The sequence below is a fragment of the Mustela putorius genome, unplaced genomic scaffold (assembly GCF_011764305.1).
Source record: "Mustela putorius furo isolate JIRA1106 unplaced genomic scaffold, ASM1176430v1.1 tig00000095_pilon_pilon_pilon, whole genome shotgun sequence".
NCBI classification, from domain to species: domain Eukaryota; kingdom Metazoa; phylum Chordata; class Mammalia; order Carnivora; family Mustelidae; genus Mustela; species Mustela putorius.
Genome location: NW_025421280.1, coordinates 33,732,459 through 33,753,385, shown reverse-complemented (window position 1 = coordinate 33,753,385; position 20,927 = coordinate 33,732,459). Strand labels below are relative to the sequence as shown.

General features: G+C 57.6%; 1 protein-coding gene across 7 annotated transcripts; it reads right to left on the bottom strand.

The window, feature by feature from the left end:
• Positions 1-571: 571 nt before the first annotated feature.
• TYK2 (tyrosine kinase 2) lies at positions 572-19,810 on the bottom strand. Of its 7 annotated transcripts, none has more exons than XM_045084158.1 (26): positions 19,705-19,810; positions 19,022-19,245; positions 18,739-18,902; positions 18,285-18,500; positions 14,102-14,225; positions 13,823-13,970; positions 13,329-13,552; positions 12,013-12,379; positions 11,366-11,566; positions 11,109-11,266; positions 9,273-9,381; positions 8,992-9,181; positions 8,790-8,893; positions 8,513-8,695; positions 8,341-8,428; positions 7,355-7,530; positions 6,169-6,304; positions 5,927-6,081; positions 5,051-5,201; positions 4,508-4,605; positions 4,077-4,269; positions 3,604-3,722; positions 3,178-3,350; positions 2,830-2,947; positions 1,885-1,995; positions 572-1,802 (listed from the first exon to the last, which is right to left on the bottom strand). In XM_045084158.1, exons 4-26 carry the CDS (start codon positions 18,478-18,480, stop codon positions 1,668-1,670), a joined length of 3,657 nt encoding a protein of 1,218 aa, XP_044940093.1. In that variant the 5' UTR covers positions 18,481-18,500; positions 18,739-18,902; positions 19,022-19,245; positions 19,705-19,810; the 3' UTR covers positions 572-1,667. The 7 variants fall into 7 exon arrangements, with proteins under 7 accessions (XP_044940093.1, XP_044940098.1, XP_044940100.1 ...); XM_045084163.1 differs by having other exon boundaries at positions 19,022-19,372; positions 19,705-19,802; XM_045084165.1 differs by lacking the exon at positions 19,022-19,245 and having other exon boundaries at positions 19,705-19,808.
• Between the last annotated feature and the right edge of the window lie 1,117 nt (positions 19,811-20,927).

Genomic DNA, 20,927 nt, shown 5'->3' with positions numbered 1-20,927 from the left:
GATAGTCTCTGGAAGCAAGAATAGGAAACCAGATGACATTAGCTGCCTTCAGGGAGATGACAATAGTGGCTTGTAGAGGGAGACAGTTCACTGCATGGGTCAGTATCACCTACCTCGTGCCCATTTATTATAACTGTAATGCATATTTAACATTAAAACTGTTATAAAAAGCAAACCTCAACACATCTGTATGGAATTATCTGGAAAAGGGGAACTGCAGGCCATAAGGTCTTGAGAAACCCAAGCAGAAAGAAAAATATTTTCACAATGTGGCCTGACACACATCCTGTCTCAGTAGAAACACCTCAGCAGGGGCGCCTGGGTGGTGCATCAGGTTAACTGTTGGACACTTTGTTTTAGCTCAGGTGGTGATATCAGGGTCCTGATCTCAGGATTGTGAGATCAAAGCCCCGTGTTGGGTTGCACAGACATGGAGTCTACTTGAAATTCTCTCTCCCTCTCCCTCTGCCCCTCTCACTCGTGCGCTAACACATAAATCTCTAGGGGGAGAAAAGCAAAATTAATCATTTCCTTTAAAAAAAAAAAAAGAAACACTTTGGCAAACACCAGATTAACAAGAATATAAAATGTTTATTAAGTATATTGTTCGCATATCTGTCCACTAAGCATCTGACTTCAAGAGCCCCATTAGCTATTTCCGTTGAGTCCCCTAGGTAGCCAGCATGACCATGCCCAGTTCAGAGCTGAGAGCTAAGGCCCAGAGAGGGAGAGCCATTTGCCTGAAGTCACACAGGGAGGAAAGCGTGAACCCGGAAAGCTTATCTACCTGGTGCAGGGCCCCTCCAAGCCCTGCATTCTTGGTTGATCTCTATGCGAGTAGTTCTCATGAGCCTTCTGTGCTCCAGGCACTGGCCTGCTAGCTGGGGATTCGGTCGAAGCAAAGGTCAGAGATATGTCTGGCTTCCTCTGCAGCGTCCTGCTCCAGTTGCAAAGCCCAGGACAGCAAACACCGGCTGCAGAAGGGCCCAAGGAACACGGCCTCCAGCAGAGAACCTATGAGTTTATTACCAGCTTGTGGAAATGCTGGGCCCTAACTAAGGCTGGGAGGGGGGAGGCCAGAAGATTGGATTCAAGGGCCTGATTAGGTCCTTGCTTGTCCTTGGGTCCCTCAGGGGCCTGCACCAGGCTCATAACCAAGGAGGGTGTGACAGTTTGAAGGGTTGTGTCCCCTCAAAATTCGCAAATTGAAATCCCAATGCCTGATATGATGGTATCAGGAGGTGAGCCTTTGGCAGGTGCTAAATCATGAGGGTGTCCTTGGCCTTAAGTGTCCTTATAAGAGGGACTCCAGTGAGATCCCCAGCGCCTCCCCGACCCTGTGGGGACCCAGCCCGTAGGTGTCGGCTGTGAACCAAGAGGAGGGCCTTTACCAAATGTGACCGTGCTGGCACCTTGGTTTCGGACTTCCCAACCTCCGGAACTGTGAGAAATAAATTTCTGTTTATAAGCCATCCTGTCCGTAAGACTGCTACAGCAACCCAAGGGTGTAAGACAGAAGGGAAGTCCATTCACAGAGGTGGCAGCTCCGGTCAGGAATAAGGCACTGGGAACGGTGAGGCCGGCCTCTCCTTGTCGGGTTCCTCTGGGGCCGGGGAGGCCCTCTGGGTGGGCGCCTGCTCTGGTCCCCCAAGAGCCACTGTTAGGCTTCAGCACACATTGAACACTGAGGCAGCCTGGCCTTGGTATTTCTCCTGGATGGTCTTGAGAATGGGTATGAGGTTCTGGAAGGTGGGGCGGAATGAGGCCTCCGCCTGCCAGCAGTTCTTCATGAGGAGATAGATCTGGGCAGGGAAGAGAATGAGTCTGCGGGGGCTGCTCTCTCTGCGGTCTGATGGCACGGAGGTGAAAAGGGGGGGGTCTCACCTCACAAGGACATCTCTCCGGCCGGGGCAGCCTCTCCCCGCGTTCCAGCAGCTCAGTGAGCCTCAGCACCGTCATCTGCCCATGGGTGAGGCCTATGAGCTCCATGAATTTCTACACAGAAACAAAAGCAGCTCTTTTCAGGAGGCGGGGCCGGCTAGACAGACGTCAGAAGCTGCCGGTTCAGCGGTCCCCGGCCCACCTCCACCGGGACGTGGTGCCTAACTTCGTATTTATGACCTCATCTCTCTGGGCCTCGGTTTACTCATCTGTAAAATGGAGCGATAACATCTACTACTGGGTTATGTGGAAGGTAACTAACACTCATGGAGTGAGTCGGAGGTGGGGGGGTTGCTGTTAAGCCTCTCAGCAAACTGTTTTCATCGGTCCAGAATCCTTTGCCCACTCCTCTGACCATGGCCTTTGGAATAAACTTGGAGCACAGCCTTGGTTCCTCCCCCAGCCCAGGCCTGGCCAATAACCATGGCTCGGGAGGCCAAGCTGGGCTAATCAGAAAGCCCTCAATGATGCGGGCGGGGAACAGACCCTTTGGTCCCCTCTGCTGGGAGGCTGTGCCTGAAGAGCTAGGGGGCCACTGCTGCCACAGCGGAGCAGGGGGCGGGGGTGGGGGTGGGGCTGGGGAGGGCTGCCTGAAAGATGCCTCCTCGGAGAGCAGCTGAGCAGAGATGGAGAAAAATGGGTCTCCTGAGGACAGCTGAGGATCTAAGTCAAGCTGTGCCTCCCCGGCTGCAAACGCCTGAATAAGCTGTTTCTATTTGGGTTTCTATCACAATCCGAGCCCCCCGATGCGGCAAGGGGGCCCGTTTTACACGGTGGGACTGTGAGGCCCACGTGGCTTAAGTGCTCCCTACAGCGGGCGAGCTGGGAATTCAATGCCTTCCTTTCCAGCGCCTCTGGTATGGGGTGGGCTGAGGGCCTGGCTCTCACCGAGGGGGGGCTCTGGCTGGAGTCACAGTAGGTCAGCAGCTCGTACATGGTGACCCCGAAGGACCAGACATCAGAGGCATAGTAGAACTTACACTCCTTCAGGCACTCTGGGGCATACCTGGGGGCGGGGGAAGGGGGGGGACACTCATGCCACCGGCCAGACCAGGTGGGAGGCCTTACCTGGGGCTTAGGGGCTCTCTGGTCCCAGTCAGGACCCCACCCTTGTGGGGTGGGGGCAGTTTCACTGAGACCAGGCCCTGTCGCCTGAGACCCCGGCATCTATCTCCTTCACCCTGTCTGCTCCAGGTACCCCTGACCCCCCACTCCAGCGGGTGCCTGTCCGGTCACCAGAATACGGGGCTGTCCCCATCCTCGCGCACGCGGTAGTACTCATGGCCTTCAGGCACAGCCTTGGCTAGACCAAAGTCCCCGATTTTGACCAGCCTGTCGTTGTCCAGCAGCACGTTGCGGGCCGCCAGGTCTCGGTGCACGTAGTGCTGTGCATGGAGGTAGGCCATGCCCTGGGGGAAAGGCGAGTCAGGGTCAGTGGCCAGGGGCAGAGCCTGAGGCGCGCGGGACCGGATGGGAAGGGGCTGCGGAGTCCCGCGGGACTGCTGGGACCATGCCAGCGTGGGCAGGGTGGCAGGTGGCAGCCGCAGAAGGGAGCAGGGCCGGCAGCAGGGGCGGGGACAGGTGAGCGGGCGGTGTGGGGCCATCGGGGCCGGGCCACGGAGGAGGGAGCCGGGCTCGGGGACCAGGGGCCAGCGGGCCCACCTCACAGATCTGCTGGGCGAAGAGCAGCAGCTGCGCCAGCCCCACGCTGTGCCGGGGCAGGTAGTCCCGCAGGCTTCCCAGGGGCACATACTCCATGACCAGCGGTACCGACTTCTCTCCTGAAGCAAGGCAGAGGGGTGGCCCGCGCAGGCGACGGGCAACAGAGGCAGGGGCTGGGCGCCACACGTTCGGAGAGTCGCAGCTTCGCCCTCCCCAGCGTGGGGCCCTGACTCGCCCACACCAGGTCCAGCCCTCAGGCGGGCCAGCCCATCCTAAAACCCCCGGTGAGGGGGCCGCCGAGTCCCTCTCACCCATCGTGCCCCGCAGAAGGCCAAAGTGGGAAGGAGGCAGCCCCGGGCCCGCAGCCACCCCTGCCCGCGTTCCCCAGCCGCAGCCACCCCTGCCCGCGTTCCCCAGCCGGAGGCTCCAGCTGGCGGCTCCCATTCGCCCCAGGCCCCGCCGGCCCCGCCCACCTGCGTCCTCGCAGCAGCCCTTGTACTTGACAATGTGCTTGTGGTACAGCGTGCGCAGGATGTCGATCTCCCGCCGCCAGCTGGTGCGGAGCTGGGGGCCGCAGTCCGCCTTGAGGGTCTTCACGGCCACCATCTCGCCGGTGCCGTCGTTCGTGGGGTCGTAGCAGTACAGACTGACCTTGCCGAAATGGCCCTGGCCGGGGAAGGCGCAGGCGGGTCGGCCCTGCCCCGGCTCTCCAGGCCCCATCCCCTGGCTGGGTGCGCTTGGAAAATCCCAGGCCCCATCTCCTCTGTGGGGGCCGGGACTCGGACTCCCTTGAGGCGGTGTGTGTGTGTGTGTGTGTGTGTGTGTGTGTGTGTCTTCTAGGCCAGGCCCCACCCATATTTCCAGAACTAAGCCCAGGCCCGCCCCAACCCCCTGAGCCCCTCACCTCGCCCAGATCTCGGATCTTTTTCAAATAGCGCTTGTGGAACACGGTGGGGTCTGACGCAGGTGAGTCAGGGTTCACAGCCAAGACGTCAGCAAGATCTAGAAGAGCCGCGGTGGGTGTCACTGGACTCCTGCCTCTTCCCGGACAGGCCCACCCTCGGGGGCACAGAAAAGGGGCCACCGCTCCGCCAGCATCCTATCTCAAATATAAGGAAACTTTTTTTTTTTTTTTTTGCAACGGTTGGAAAATTCTACCTTGGTGTCCAAAATGCAGAAGTGGCTGTATCCTAGGACACCCGGGACGGTCTCAGATAGAGTAAAGGGTGTTTCAAGATGAGAGAAAACGAAAGCCAGAAAGCTGCAAGGGCCCAATCTGTCCAAGGAAGCCGTGGTTCTCCCCACATAAACCATTAAGGCAAGCACAGGTGTCCACACACCCGGAAGTGGGTCAGACACGGTCACACCTAACGGAGGTCACGGGGTAGAAACCTCAAGGGCCAGGGGCCAGCACCAGCAGGGATCCCAGCAATGGGGTGAGGCTCACTCTGGGGCTGCAGCTGAGTGAGGTCCCGCAGGATAGTGCGGAAGGAGGGCCGCTGAGTTGGTTCGTAAGTCAGGCACTGGCTGGTGAGTGTGGCCAGCTCCGGGCAGGAGGGCTGAGGAAGCTGGTGCTGCTTTTGGTAGAAGCACTCTTTCTGCCAGGAAGGGGATCCGCGGGAGTCAGTAACCCCCACCCATCCCCTCCCCCCAAACCCCTTTTCCAAAAGACAGGCCCCAAGAGCATGCTGGGTCCTTGTTCCGTCATTCCCATTTTACAGATGATGTCACTGTGGTTTGGTGGAGGGAAGCAGACTTGGACACCACTGCAGAGCCAGGGCTGAATCCCAAGTCCAGCTGACTCTGCAGAGTTCGGGAGCAGCCTGCACAAGGCCCTTCCTGCCCTGTCTCCTCCTCACTCTGCCTCCAGGAAGCTCCAACCACCATCTGATGCCTCAGAGCCTTTGTACCTGCTATGACCTCTGCCTAGGTTGCACTTCCAAGCCTGGGTCGCTGCAACATTTCTGTACTTGGATTGGTACTCCTCTGGGAAGCCTTGCCTGACCCCTCAGCTGGTTTGGGGGGTCCTCTGGTCCTCCCTCACCCCCACAGCCTAGGGCTTCTCCCATGACGGTCTTGGTCGCTCTGCTTAAAATTGAAGCATGTCACTTACTTGCTGTGTGTCACAACAACCTGATGAGGTAAAGACTGTCAGCCCCAGCTGACAGACAATCAGATGGAGCCCCAGAGAGATGAGGCCACATATATATGCCAGGTCACACAGCCAGAGGGGAGGCAGCCCAAGACCCTGAATGTGCCCTCTAGACTCCTTGGAAGTACCAATGCCCTCTGTGGGAAGGGCCCAGAGATGCCCCAGACATACCTCGGAGGGGCCACGGCCCTGCAGAGGGGCCTCCCCATCGAAGCAGATCTCCAGGAGGGTGGCACCAAAGCCCCATTTATCAGCCGCAGTGGTCAGACTGTTGGCTCCGCCGGAGAGGCACTCAGGGGCTGTCCAGGGGATCCGCTCCACCCGCTCTGGGGGCCAGGATCAGAGGTCAGTGAGGGTGGAAAAAGAGTTGGGGGGAAGCCTGTCCCTGAACCCAAGCCAGCCCGGGTCCTCACCCTCCCTGGAAAGGGCACCCAGGCCCACACCGGGGTCACTCAGCTTGATGAAGGGGCTGGTGCCCTCCGTCAGCCCTAGCCGTGCCAACAGGATGTTCCGGCCACACACATTACCATGAACCAGGCTCTTGTCTTCCTGTGGGGGGGTGAAAAGAGGGTGTGACCACTGGGGGGGTGCTGTAGATACTGCCCCCACTCCCATGCCATGTGGTCTCCACAGGGACAGACCACGTGAAGAAAATAACCATGGTTAAATAAAACAAAACAAAAGCCATCATGGGGATCCAAGTACATCATTGCCACTGGATACCCAGTAGGTCCTTCCTGTCTTCCCAGAGCTGGTGGTCAAAGCTCGTCGTGGTCAGGTCCAGCTGCTGTTCTCTAACCATGCCAGGCATGGTCCTGCCCCAGGGCCTTTGCACTGCCTATTCCCTCTGCCTAGAGTGCACTTCCTGAGGTGCCCGCACAGCTCCTTCCTCACCTCCAGGTCACCATAGCATCTACTTTAAACTCTACCTCTTCCCTTGCCTGTAGCAACTGCTTATCTCCACGCCTGCTACTCTCCCACAGTTGTCACTGCTTTCTAAAATACTGTGTAAAGGGGGCGCCTGGGTGGCTCAGTGGGTTAAGCCGCTGCCTTCAGCTCAGGTCATGATCTCAGGGTCCTGGGATCGAGTCCCGCATGGGGCTCTCTGCTCAGCAGGGAGCCTGCTTCCCTCTCTCTCTCTCTCTCTCTGCCTGCCTCTCCATCTACTGTCAAATAAATAAATAAAATCTTTTTAAAAAATTAAAAATAAATAAATAAAATAAAATAAAATACTGTGTAAAGTAGTTAATCATTTGTTTGCCCCTCCCAACTAAAATACCTGCTCCTTAAGGACAGAGACTTTGGTTTTGTTCTCTACTGTGTCCTCGGGGTCTAGGACAGAGCCTGGCACACAGAGGTGCTCTGGAAACTAGGGGGACTGCACCAGGAGGAGCTGGGAGCAATGCCAACAGAGAGTGACAGAGGAGCTGAGCTCAGGCCCCCATGGGACATAGAAATTTGAGGCATTCTTCTCTTGGGGGAGATGGGAGTCACAGGGGTGTGTGAGCAGAAGAGGCTCGTGGAAAGATCTAGGGCCAGTGTGTACAGGACTGCTCTGGTGCGCCCCACCAACCCAGGCCCCGCCCACAGGCCACGCACCAGGTAGCTGAGGGCGCTGGCCAGCTGCTGGGCCACCACCACCTTCCAGGCCACAGGCACGTGGCCCTTCTCTCGCCGCAGCCACACGTCCAGGGGCCCGTGCTCCACGTACTCTGCCACCATGATGTCTGCAAAGTCCCAGGCACTGCACAGGCCGCCCACCTGCCTCCCACTTCCTGGACACGGTGGGGGCGGGACATGGGGGCTGGGACCGTGGGTGGGGAAGGTGCTGGGGCAGAAATGCTGGGGGCGGCTGACGAGCGACTGTGGGGCGAGGGGAGATGCGGGCCACGTGGGTGCAGGGTGGGGCAGAGGGGAAGGCTGGCATCTCGGTCCGGGGTGGGGGGCTGGGCAAAGCTGCCATGCAAGGGACAAAGGGGAGGACGGGCCTGGGGACCTGGGGGCGGGTGGAGACAAGTGGAGGCCTGGAGCATGGGGCTGGGGCTTAAGTGAGGAGGGATCCCATGGGCTTGGGGTGCTCATGGGGTGTCGACCAGCGGTAGAAGGAAAGCAAGAGAGACAGACACATGGGGTTGAGGGTCTGGGGGCTACTGGCTGGACAAGGACTTCGGAGGTACATGCAGGGTAAGTGCAGGGGTGGGGCTGGAGCAGGGACTGAGATCTGGGAGGACGAGGGCGCCCCACAACACTGGCACCTGCACGGGGGGGGGGGGTCAGAGGGTAGCCAGAGGCAGGGTGGCAGACGGAGCTAGGGATCAGGGTGCAGCCAGGCATCGAGGTGAAGCTAAGAGCCCAGGTGTGGTCGGGGACTGTTGGGGAATAGTCTGCGGCCGGGGCACAGGTCGAAGGTCAAGTAGTCACAGATCAAGGTGTGGAGTCAGGGATCCCAGTACAGGTCAAGGTGGAGCACAGAGTTAGGGTAAGGAGGACACAGGCTTGAGGGTCGGGGTCCAACCCAGGGAGCGGGCATAGGCGGGGGGTGGCCTGCTGACAGGGACGCGAGAGGGCACGCGGGGCTCACTCACTCTCGGAGCCATGCACGCAGATGCCATGTACAAAGGCCAGGTGCACGTGGGAGACCTGGCTCATGAGACTGGCTGTCTCGTAGAAGGCCTGCGGGGACCGGGCAGGTCAGGCAGCCACACACCCGGACCCTCGCATCCCTCCCCACAGCTCCCCCTGGCTGGGCTCACTCACCAGCGCGATGTCGTGGTGACTGGGGTCCAGCACCTTGAGGACCACCCGGAGCTCTTGCCCGCAGTCCCCACTGGGTGTGGGGGGGTCCTCACTGTCTGCCGTGCCCTCCTTGGGGTCTCTGCCCCCCACTCGTAAGATGCCCTCGTACACGTTGGTCCTGGTGCCTTGGCCCAAGTGGGACAGCTGAGGGAACAGGGCACGGGGCAGCTCCATGACCAGCACCCAGGGCTGCCCACCGCAGCGCCCCCCGGCCCCAGGGAGCTCCGACCACACACACCTGGGTGATGTCATCCTGGCTGATCCGGTGGAAGCTGAGCTGGCTGAGGTTGGGCGGAGCGGCGCTGGCCCGAGACCCCCGCATGATGATGAGGTTGGAGATCTCTGGAGGGTCGAGGTGCCGTCATGGAGGGCTGGCCTGGGTTGGGGATGGGGATCCCAACGCCCACCCTCACCCCGTCCAGGGCCCCCCCAAATGGTACCTCCAGGCCGTGGCAGGCAACAGCGGCGCAGGGCGAAGCAGTCGTTGCCAGCCCGCAGGCAGCAACCCTGCAGGGCAGCTCGCAGCTCCCGCACGCTGGGGAAGGACCGGTCCCAGCCCTCCAGCGTGAAGACCCCGGCCTGCAGCTCAATGGGGAATTTGCGCAGGTGCACGTGCTGTGTGCCTGGGGCCTGCGGCGGGGGCCAGGGGGCAGGGCGGTGAGCAGGGGTCCAGGCCAGAAGTGCACCCAGCCCCGGCCCAGGACCCCCGCCCCAGGCTCACTTGCTCTCTCTGCGCCACCGTGAGGATGAGGCGGTTGAGGTGGCTGGTGCTCCAGTGGATGAGGTAGAGGCCGTCCTCGGGCCGCAGCTTGGCCAGCACAAATGGCTCCCTGTGGGGGGACCAGGGGGCCGCAGTCAGAGAATCTGGGGGGTACCGTGGGGCACATGCCAGGCAACAGGGATACAGAGAATCTGCCCATAGGGGAGCACTCCGGCTGGGACAAATGTCGGCACTTCTGTGGGGACGCGGAGTCTGAGTGCATCCAGAAATACCCACGGGATGAAAGAGGTAGTGAGACAGGCACCCCCTCGGTCAGGCAGCACCTCTGACACGGTAACACGTGCCCGGAGACAGGAGACATCGATCAGACACAGGAGGGCACATACCCAGGTAGCCACTCGGACACAGGGTGGGCAGCCTGCCGCACATGCGCAGACGATACCAACCGCAGACAGCCACTCAGCCCCTGCAACATGGCGCATAAGGCGCCACAACATCCCAGACCCAGAGGGGACAACTGCCAGGAACACAGATGGGCAGGACCCGTGACACTGCCACCTGGGCCCAGACAGACCGCCCCCCACCCCCGACGCTGGGGCTCCCATTCTATTGTCGACCCAACGTCCATGTCTCCCCAGAACTCCCGTGTGGAAACCTACCTCCCAGCGCGACGGCTCGAGGAAGCAGAGCCTCTGGGGGCTGAGTAGGTCGCGAGGGTGGAAAGCCCATGGATAGGATTCGTGCCCTTTTACAAAAAGGACTGCAGAGAGCGCCCCTGCCCCTTCCCCCATGTGCGGACCCAGCCGGAAGCTGGCTGTCTGTGCACCCATGCGGGAGGCTCTCTGCCAAACACTGGACCTGCCCGCACCTTGAACTTAGACTTCCAGCCTCCAGAACTGTGAGAAATCGATGTCCGCTGTTTGGCATCACCAGGTCCCCAGGACCATTACAGCCACCTGAACTCACGAGGATGCCCGTGGATGGGGCCCAGAGACCCCTGTCAGGTGACACACACCAGGCAGTGACCTTGTGCCACCTTGGCCCTCAAGAAGTGGAATGGCCCCTCCACCCTCCTCCCGTGTAGAGAGGAGGCTCCTAGGGGTCAGACCTCTTAAGACACCTTAACGGCCAGTTCCGCTGTCACAGGTGGGCCGGGGGACAGCCACACACAGGTATGATGACCACATGAGCTCAGAGTCACAGCCCTGTGACCCAGCGGCACACAGGAGGACTCCTGATGGCCAGACATCGCACAGGTTCCGCCCCGCGAGTCTGTAGAGAACCACAGGGACTGCCAGTGACCAAGACAGACACACGCCTGCAGGGATGTGAGTGCTCACGCGAATGTGTGACTGGCCTGCAGCCTCTGCGCAACGCACGGCTCCATGAAAATTACCAGCCCACTGCGCTGCGCAACACCAGGCTAGGACAACTGGGCAGGCGACTGTGCGGCACAGCTGCACACTGGGCGGGCTGTTCAACCTGCAGACGTGCGCAGTGACAGTCCCAAACCTGGTCCCTTGTGCCACATGTCCACACCACTGCAGGCGCCCCCTCTCCCCCACACTGCTGGTGTGCCCCATCTGCACACATGTACACACGACCGCACGCACTCGCACACGTGCACGCGCATGGGTGAACACGTGTGCACTAACACGAACGCAAAGACGTGAATCCACACAAACACGCACATGCCTCATTCACGCCTCACCATGAGCTCTAGGCAGCCACCACCTAGCTGTGTCACCCATGTGCCCTTCCTCCTCCTGCCTGCTCCGCCCGCCCCTTCCCTGCTCCCTCCACTACCCCCCAGCTCCCCCCACCCCCCCCACTCACAGCAGGGGTCCATGGATCCCGTCCTGGATGCTCATCACCAGCCGTGGCGGCGCCACCTCGCGGCACAGGTAGTGGCTTGAGTCTGCGGTCAGGCGGAAATAGCCGTCCACCAGTGACACCAAGGACAGGGCCATGGCCCGGGAAGGCAGGGTCAGCTCCTGCAGGCCAAGGGCGGGGCAGGGTGGGGACGAGACATCAGGCAGGCATCCAGCCCACAGGAGCCCCCACCCCTGCCAGGCCCCCTCCCTGGGCCCCACCAGGCTCTTGTTGTCCTGAGAGTGGACGCTGACGTGGCATTCCTTCAGCACCACGTGTGTGATGTCCTGGAAGTCACAGAAGTAGGTCCACAGCGCTTCCTGAGGCCTGTCTGCTGGCTGGTCGCCTGCTGCTGGGGCCTTGGTTCCCTTCCCAGATGGGCCAGCACAGGGATTCCTGCTGCTGCCATCGCCTCTGGGATCCTGGAAAGGCAGCGCGCAGGGCAGGTGCATGACGCAGGGCTACACCCGTTCAGTCTCCCGCACAATCTCCCTGCGGAGAAGCAGGAGCTGGAGGGACCGGGGATGCTCCTGAGGCAGCCGCACTCGAGTCTGTGTCACAGACTGGATGATGGGGACCCGCCCCCTAGAGAGCTGCACACCAGAGGCCAGAACCTCAGGGAGTAAGACAGGAAGCCCCAGGCCCTCTCACCCCCAAATACCAGACAGGGGTTCCTCAGAGGTCCCCAGGGGGGAGGCGCAGAGGACATTCCCCCAAAAAACCACCCCAGAGGACAAACAGACATATCCCAGAGCCACGCGGGAAAAAGGTTCCCTGCAGCCACCCTCGGGGGCCAAGGCCAAGGCTGAGCAGGAGCCCCAGCCCCAGCCTGACCTGGACCACTAGATGGGAGAGGCACCCTGCTCACCTCTGCCCGCACCGGCCGCCACTGGATGCCACCTGTGCCCGTCACCAGCACCTCGTGAGTGGGTGGCCCGGTGGCCAACTCCGGCCCAGGCTCTGGGGGAGCCTGCCCGGCGTCCCGGAGGTAGTAGGGCTCCCCCACGGCCTGGGCCAGTAACTCCAGGTGGCACACGGGCAGGCGCTCCGTGCCGAAGCGGGGTGCCAGCTGCTCGAGCGTGGCCAGGTATTTGACCATGACGACCTGCTGTGAGACGTGGCCCGGCTGGAAGGCCCGCACGAACCTGCGGAAGATGTTCCGCAGGCGCAGTCGGGTCAGCGCATTGTGCCGCCGGATCTGCAGCCGGAAGGAGCGTGGGATGCAGTCCTTGAAGCTGGGGGGGGGGGGGCGCAACCAGGAAGGGCTGGTCAGGAGTCTGGGGTTGCCGCCCAAGCTGGCCCTCATATTCCAAGTTCAGATCCCCAAGAAACAGGCCTTTGCTGCCTCCTGCCTCTGGGCCTTTGTATATGCTTTTCCCTCGGCCCGGAGTGCTTTGCCAACGTATTCTACATCAGGATAAAGCTGACTCAACCTTCAGGTCTTAGCAGAAATGTCACCTCCCCACCAGAAAGCGTTCTCTGCCGTCCAGGCTAGAGAGGGTATATCCTCTGGGTTTCCCTGCACTGTGGACTTTACTGTCCCAGCCAGAGTCATCCAGAGTGATAATACAACAGGGACAGAAAGATATGTGCTTTAAGAGGGACTACTGGTCCTCCAAGAGCCATGTCTCCCACTGCCTCCTCCAGGCAGTCTACCCTGATTACCAGGGCCCTCACAGCAATGGCCATGCCCACAGCTGGCTCCCAGCTCCCCACACTCCTGGGTCCGTCCTTCCCTAGAATCTAAGGAATTCTCCAAGCTCGCTCTGCTCCAGCCACACATCCTCCAATGCATCAGGCGGGCCTCAGGATCTTTGTCCTTTAAACAGAGAGGTATCTGTCCTCTCTGTCCAGAATGCTCTCCCAGACGCTCACAAGCCTCCTGCCTTCACTTCCTTCGCACCTTAGAATTCGAATGCTACATTCTCTGAGGGAGTCCCGGACCCTCCACGCTGAAATTCTACACCTCTCCTTCTTCCTCCTTTCCTGCTGAATTTCCCCTCGGAAACACCGGACCTCCCCCTTTTGTATTTTGTTTACTGATGCCTCCTTCACCAGATGTGCGCTCAGGAGGGCAGTGACCGCTGTTTGACTTGGTCACTTCTGTGGCCTCAATACCCAGAACGACTGCTGGTACCACAGCAGGTATGCAGCAGGTACTAGATAAGTGCTGAATGAACACACCGCAGTAGGCGAGGTCTCTTGCGGCTCCCAGATACCCGTTCCCGCCGCATTCCCAGACACCTGATCTTCTTGGCCACCTTCTCCAGGGGGACGCCACGGCACAGGGCAAGGTGGCACAGGTGCAGAAAGGCCATGCCCAGACTCTCATTCTTAAAATGGCGGATCTCCTCCTCGCCGGACAGCTCCCACAGCGATGCTACGTCATTCACAAACTCATGCTTGCCCTGGGGGTTGGGGCAGGAGGGTGGGGGGACAGATTGGGCAGAAAGAGAGGCATGAGAGCCTGTTTGCTCCCCAGCTTCTGTCCACTCTGGGGATGGAAGGGAACCCCTGTTTTCAGGAAAGGTCACGTGTGCTTCCTCTGTGCAGGCAGCCAAAGGTGGCATGAGTTGAAATCTATTAGCCTTAGTGAATTGGGACGAGGCGGGGGGGGGGGTCCTCAATGGCACCAAAGTCCCTCACGAACAGTCCCACTTCCCCAGCCCTACGTGCACCTGCTCAAAGAGGTACTCAAAGGAGGCCGGGTCCAGTAGTTGCATGCCCTGCTCTGCCTGTTCAGAGGAAGACTTGGGCCCTGGGGGCCCACAGCGGTACACAGCTGGCTCCTGGGGGTTTGTGCCATGCCAGTTCCGGAAATAAAACCTGCAAGACGGGATGGAGAGGTCGCAGATGGGACCTAGCATGGACTCAGATGCAGCTCCAAGAAGGCGGGGTGCAGGGGAGCAAGGGGACAGAACCAAAGGGGACAAGACTCCCAAGGGCCCATCACCCACCTCATGCGGAAGTACAGCGTGAGGCTCATGTCTCTGGGGATCTCCAAGACATGGTTTGGGGGCAGCCAGACCTGGGCCTGGGCATCGAAGAGGGCGAAGAGATTGAGGCAGGATGGAGTGATGCCTGTAACAGGGGAGAAAGAGGGTCAGGAGGCAGCATCTGCTGCCAGCTGCTTTGTGGACCCCCACACCTGATGTTTCCCACCACAGGCCCTCCCTCCCTGGGCCTCCTTCTGCCCACAGAGGACAATGCAATATGGTGACCAAGCTGTGGCTTCAGAGACTACATTTCCCATGCTCCTTTGCAGCTGGGATGGGGCCACAGGACCAGTTTCTGGCCAATGGGATGCTGGCGAAAGGAATCTGCAGATTTCTAGGCCTGGAAATAAACTCTTACCATCTCCTCTGGCTCAGGGATGTTAGAGACCCCTTGTGCCTTGAGACAGAAGCGAATCATCTGACCTGCACTGGATTTTAGGTAAACCTTCATTGTCTTGACCCAGGGAAATTTGGGGAGCTGCTTGTTACTGCAGCAAAAACCTACCCTTGATCGACCAGCCCAACTACAAACTGCTGGCACGCTGCCTGGTCTCCGAGCTCCAGCCCTGCAAGAATACCCAACTACCTCCCGGATGTCTCCTCCTGGACATGAAGCCCCTTTAGATGTGTCATCTCCCAAAGGAACCTCATGCCAGGTCCCCAAACCCGCCTCTTTTCTGGTTGGTTCTTTTAAACTAGGACTTGGTCCTTGTCCTCAACTTTGTCTGCAATCCACATCAGATGGGTCACAAGATCTGCTCTTTCCATATCCTCCATCTCTGGGATCCTTCAGATCCAGAGCCCAGCCCTAACCCCAGACTCCAGACTCGCTACCATTCCCTACACTGGCCACCCAAGGCACCCTTTTATACATATCACTTGAAACTGTTATCTAAGGCAATCTGTTGAGAATAATTTATCATGACCAAAGTACAGCCACAAGACATAAAACTTGCCTCTGCCTATATCCACCTCTTCTTCCTAAGAGTTAACCACACTTCTGGGATGCCTGGGTGGCTCAGCCGGTTAAGCTGCTGCCTTCTGCTTAGGTAATGATCCCAGGGTCCTGAGATTGAGTCCTGCATCGGGCTCCTTGTTTGACAGGGAGCCTGCTTCTCTCTCTGGCTCTGCCTGCCTCTCTGCCTGCTTGTGTGCTCTCTCTCTCTCTCTCTGACAAATAAATAAATAAAATCTTAAAGAAAAAAAAAGGGTTAACCACACTACCGAACTAGAGTTTATCATTCCCGTATCCTCTATGACCTAGTCTCAAATGTTATGAACTATAAATGCAGTATTACGCTATAGGTGTCCTTCTACAATTTACTTCTTCATGTTATAACAGGTTTTTGTTTTGTTTTGTTTTGTTTTCTAAAGATTTTATTTATTTATTCATGAGAGAGAGAGAGAGGCAGAGGCAGAAAAAGCAGCAGGCTCCCCAAGGAGCAGGGAGCCTGATGATCCCAGGACCCTGGGATCATGACCCAAGCCAAAGGCAGATGCTTAACCATCTGAACCACCCAGGCACCCAATCACAACAGCTTTTAAAACCTCACACATGGGGCACCTGGGTGGCTCAGTGGGTTAAAGCCTCTGCCTTCAGCTCAGGTCTTGATCTCAGGGTCCTGGGATCAAGCCCCACATCGGGCTCTGCTCAGCAGGGAGCCTGCCTCCCCCTCTCTCTTTGCCTGTCTCTCTGCCTACTTGTGATTTCTGTCCAATAAATAAATAAATAAATAAATAAATAAAATCTCTTTAAAAACAAAAAACAAAAAACCTTACACAACAGGCGCCTAGCTAGTTCAGTCGGTAGGAACTCTTGATCTCGGGGTTATGAGTTCAAGCCCCATGTTGGGTGTAGAGATTACTTTAAAAAATAAATTAAAGGGGCGCCTGGGTGGCTCAGCGGGTTAAGCCGCTGCCTTCGGCTCAGGTCATGATCCCAGGGTCCTGGGATCGAGTCCCACATCGGCTCTCTGCTCAGCGGGGAGCCTGCTTCCCTTCCTCTCTCTCTGCCTGCCTCTCTGCCTACTTGTGATCTCTGTCAAATAAATAAATAAAATCTTTTAAAAAAAATAAAATTAAATTAAGAAAAAACTTCACATATGATTAGGTGTAACTTTGGTTAAATTTCCTTTTTCCTGATTATATAGCTTTCCAGCCTTCAACCTTAGTTTGCGTCCTCTCCCTTACAGGGTACCCTGAGAGGGTCTCTTATTTTTCACCACAATAAATGAAGCTGCTCCAACACATACATTCTGGTATGTGTCTCCTCGAACACATGAGCTGAGCGTCTGTACAGGGTCTATCTAGAAGTGGAACTATGCAGCCTCAAGGGACGTATGTTCCAACAATGTTGGATGATACCAAAGGCTTTCCAAAGTTGCTGGGTCCAAGTGTACTCACTGCCTCTCACAGGAGGATGCCTCCTTGAGAGACAACTTCCTAAAGAACCAATCTGACTGTTTCACTCTCTGGCTTAAACCTTCCGTGGTTCCCCATTGCCCCATAAGAAAGCCCAACCCCCTCAGCACAGACTAACCATGACCTGGGCAGGGAGTGCCTGGGGTGGGGCTTAGTCGGTTACATGTCTGACTCTCCTTTTAGGCTCAGGTCATAATCTCAGGCTTGTAAGATGGAGCCCCAAGTTGGACTTCCCGTTCAGCGGGGAGTCCGCATGGGATTCTCCTCCCGCGCCTTCTGCCCCTCCCCGGCCTCCCTAAAATAAATCAATCTTAAAAATAATAATAATAACTATGACCCGGAGTCTGACAATATGATCCACTTTCAAGTCCTACTTCCCTTTCCAAATTCTTGACAGCGACACTCGTTACTCTTAAGCTCTTTTGCTTCCTCACATACATCAAGCTGTCTGGGAGCTTTTCACACGCTGTTTCTTGTGCTGGGCATGTTTCTCACCACCCAGCACACCCGTCGGAGCTCATGAAGGATTAGCCACCATGGGAAAGTACAAGGCGTGGCAGAAATCCACCATGAGGCCCCCATCTGGTTGTGGCAAAGGGCATCAGAGAGGACTTCCTGGAGGAAGGGACATATAAGCAAGGTCCAACTGGACAGATCTTCTCCTCCTCAAGAGGAAGACAGGATACTTCTGGTGCCTCTGCTATGGGCTCTCTCAGGCATTCCGCAGTTCCTTCCTGCTCTCAGGAGAAAGTGTAAACTCTCAACGTCTCTCTCTGGCATTTAAGGCACTGTAAAATCTGGCCCTGGCTGACCCCTCCCCCTTATCTCCTACCTGGAGGTCACGGCCACCCTGGTCTCCTGGCTCCCACCCTCACCTGCCACAGTCTCTTCCCCACACAGCAGCCAGAGAGCCCCTGTGACGCCTGAGTCCAGTCACGCCCCTCCTTTGCGCCTAGTCCTCTGTGGCTCCAACCTCACTTGCAGTCAAGAGTAACACACTCACGGGGTACCTGGGTGGCTCAGTGGGTTAAAGCCTCTGCCTTCGGCTCAGGTCATGGTCCCAGGGTCCTGGGATCGAGCCCCACATCGGGCTCTCTGCTTGGCGGGGAGCCTGCTTCCTCCTCTCTCTCTGCCTGCCTCTCTGCCTACTTGTGATCTGTGTCAAATAAACAAATAAAATCTCAAAAAAAAAAAAAAAAAAGAGTCACATACCCTGCCAAGCGAGCCAGCCAGGCACTCCTCTTCCTCTCCTGAATTTCTGAATTTTTAATTTTTCTCCATCATCTACCTCTGTTCTCCCACAGTTGTTTTTTTTTTTTTTTTGAAAGATTTTATTTATTTCTTTGAGAGAGAGAGAGAGCAAATGAGCATAATTGGGGTGGGTGGAGGGAGAGGGAGAAGCTGACTTCTCCCTAGCAGGGAGCCTGGTGCAGGGCTTGATCTCAGGACCCCAAGATTGTGAGCTGAGCCAAAGGCAGGCGCTTAACTGACTGAGCCATCCAGGGGCCCCTTCCACACAGTTTTCTTATTTATTGTGTTTCTTGCTGATTTTCCTATTGGAATATCAGCTCTAAAAAGACAGTGATTTGGGGCTGTACAATGTAGTTGCTCACTCAATGTCTGTTGAATGAACGGGCAGACAGGCAGACAGATGGACAGACGGATGGGCCCAGCTACCTTGAGCACCTCCACCCCTGCCACAGGGCTGATGCCCCAGACTCACCGACTTTTTGTGCAATGTGGATGCAGACCTCCTCTGCGGTCAGTGTGGCCTCGCTGAAGGTGACCCAGGGGTCCCCGCCGCCAGGGCCAGCCCAGTGCAGAAGGACCTTCAGGCCTCCCCTGGTGGCCATGGGCTGAGCTCCATTGCCATCAGGCCTGCTGTCCCTGGTGGTGGCACCCCAGTGGCACAGAGACATGCTTTTGAGAGCTGGCTTGGCTAGAAAGAGATAGGCCATCAGCCTCCAAACATTAGGCCTGAGGGGAAAATTCTAGAACCCCCTCACTGTGTGACTTTAGGCATCCAATTCCCCTCCCTGAGCCTGTTTCTACATCTGTTTGATGGAGTTGGGGTACACGTCCACAACTGTTAGATCTTCCATGAACAATGAACCCCTTTATTGGACAAACTTGCATCAATATAAAAACCTGCATTGCACCCCCCTTCCCCGAATTACCAGGCAGTCAGGTCAGACAGACCGGGGGACGAATCTTGGCTCTCTCCGTGTCAACTCAGGCAAGTCACTTAGCCACATCGGGCCTCAGTTTTCCCATCGGAAAATGAAGATGCGGAAAGCATTGCCATGAAAAGAAGGGTGTGACATCCCCACAGCACCTAGCCCTTAATGCAGGCATGAAAAAATAACAAAATATGACAAAAACAAAAATAAAATCATTATTGATTTCATCGTCCTGATCATCTCTCTCTAGCAGGCCAAGATTCATGCGTCCCACACCTACCCGCAGGAGTGACCCCAGGCCCTGCCGACTCCCCTGAGCCTAGGAGGGGTTGTGTTTCCAGTCGCCCCTCAGTCCAGCTGGGGGACTCCTCGAGAGCCAGGCCCAGGGTCGGGCCGCCAAGTCCTCCAGTTTAAGATAAACAGTGACGGGAAGAAGAGAGTGTCGTCGTAGCACAATGTCAGATTCCTCGGGAATCAAGCTCCTCTCTGAGCCCGTTTCCTCGCCTGGAAAAGGGGCACAGAGCAGTCTTTCCCCCAAAGCGGTGCGGGGAGGATTCAGTGAGATGCGGGAGGGGAAGCGCTCAGCTCAGGGCTCGGTGTGCGGTCCGTACTCGATAAATGTTCGCTAGTACTATATGTTAACGTTTGAGAAAATACGGGTGGAGTTTCGGGGGGTGCCCATTTCCTTCGTCCTCGTCCCCACTGAGTGCAGACCAGCTTTGCAGATGCGGTAGGAGTGACGTCTGCGCCCAGGAGACCCGCACCGCCCCCCAACACCCCCCTCCCCAAAACCTCGCCGGCTGGGGCAGGAGCCGCGATGCGCACCCACTAGGCATCGACGGGTCACGAGGCAGCGGGTGTTTCCGTCCACCCTCCGCCACGCGCAGCCTCCCGCCGCGCCTCCCGCCGCGCCTCCCGCCGGCCGCGGCCCTCCAGGGGACCTCCCGGAGGTTCCAGGCTCACCCTTTCCCCCCGGACTCCGGCTCGAACCCGGGACCCCGCCCCGCTCTGCGGGCAGCCACCGCCAAATCGCCGCCGAGACGCCGCCTCCCATTGGCCGCCTGAAATGGGCATATTCATTGGCTGCTGTTGTGACCCGTCGCACGTAGCCATTGGTCTTTTCGTTGCAATGGCGGCGCTTCTATTGGCCCTCACCTTCACCCTTTTTTTTACCCTCAACCGCGATTGGCTGGGATGGCACCATGGCGTCAGTGATTGGCTGCTGGAGGGGAGCGGGCGGAGATGCGGAAGCGCTGGCTGGTGTGCGAGGTTAGACAGTGCAGGCGTTCAAGCGGCGTCGCGATATCGATTTCCTCCGCCGGCTGTTGGCCCTAGTGAGGCTTTCGGAACTGGCGTAAACTTCTTGTCCTCATTTTGGCGATCAAGGCTGCAGCCAGCCGCCCTTCCGTCTTCCAGGCCTGTGCAGTGTGACTCCATTCCATCCTGCCTCGCTTCCCTCGTCTCCGCGGGGCCAGCTGCACCTGGCTGGACGGAGACACCCCTCACGCACGCCCGGGCGGCGTCTCCGGCCCGCCTATTCAGTTCCTCCGCGGAATCACCTCCAGCCCGGTCCGCGGAGGCTGTCAAAGTAGCAGCTTGGAAGTCCCCCCTGACCGGAGTTCTAACCAACACACAGCGGCAAGTCGCTGTCATTTACCGAGAAGGCTATGCGCTGAGTGTTCTCATGCAGTATCTCATTTGATCAAGGCAGCAGTCCTCTTTGTGTTGTCCCCATTTCTCCGAGCAAGAAACTGAGGCACAGAGAGGTGACAAAGACGCCCTCCTTGACCTCACTCATTTGAGCTCTCTTCTCGACCAGCCTTCGACCCAGGCCTGAGCCTATCTTCAGCCTGCTTGGTCCTGTCCGAGCAAAGAAACCTTTTAAGTCATTCCCACCTTTGGTATCTGATTCAGTTCCTCCCAGCGGGTGTCTACAGAAAATTGGAGAGTTGTCTGGTGCGGAAAACCCACATACTGGGGATCAGAAGTGCTGCAAGTAGAGAAAGTTTTCCTTTATAATGCACTAAAGAAAGATTTCCCAGGCTTCACCTGTGGGCCCAGTTTTAAAGAACAGTAATAAACCCACTACCCAGGCCAAGAAATAAACCCTCAGCCCTTCCCAGAAGCTCCTTGATCTAAATCAACAATCTCATTTTTCTGTCTCTTCCCCTGCTGTATTTTTCTCT

Coding starts and splice junctions, on each gene's coding strand:
- TYK2 (XM_045084158.1), bottom strand. CDS start 18,480: ATGTCTCTGTGCCACTGGGGTGCCACCACCAGGGACAGCAGGCCTGAT. Junction 9,182..9,272: donor CGGTGGCGCAGAGAGAGCAA/GTGAGCCTGGGG, acceptor CCCCCGCCGCAG/GCCCCAGGCACACAGCACGT. Junction 6,082..6,168: donor GGGTGCCCTTTCCAGGGAGG/GTGAGGACCCGG, acceptor CCTGGCCCCCAG/AGCGGGTGGAGCGGATCCCC.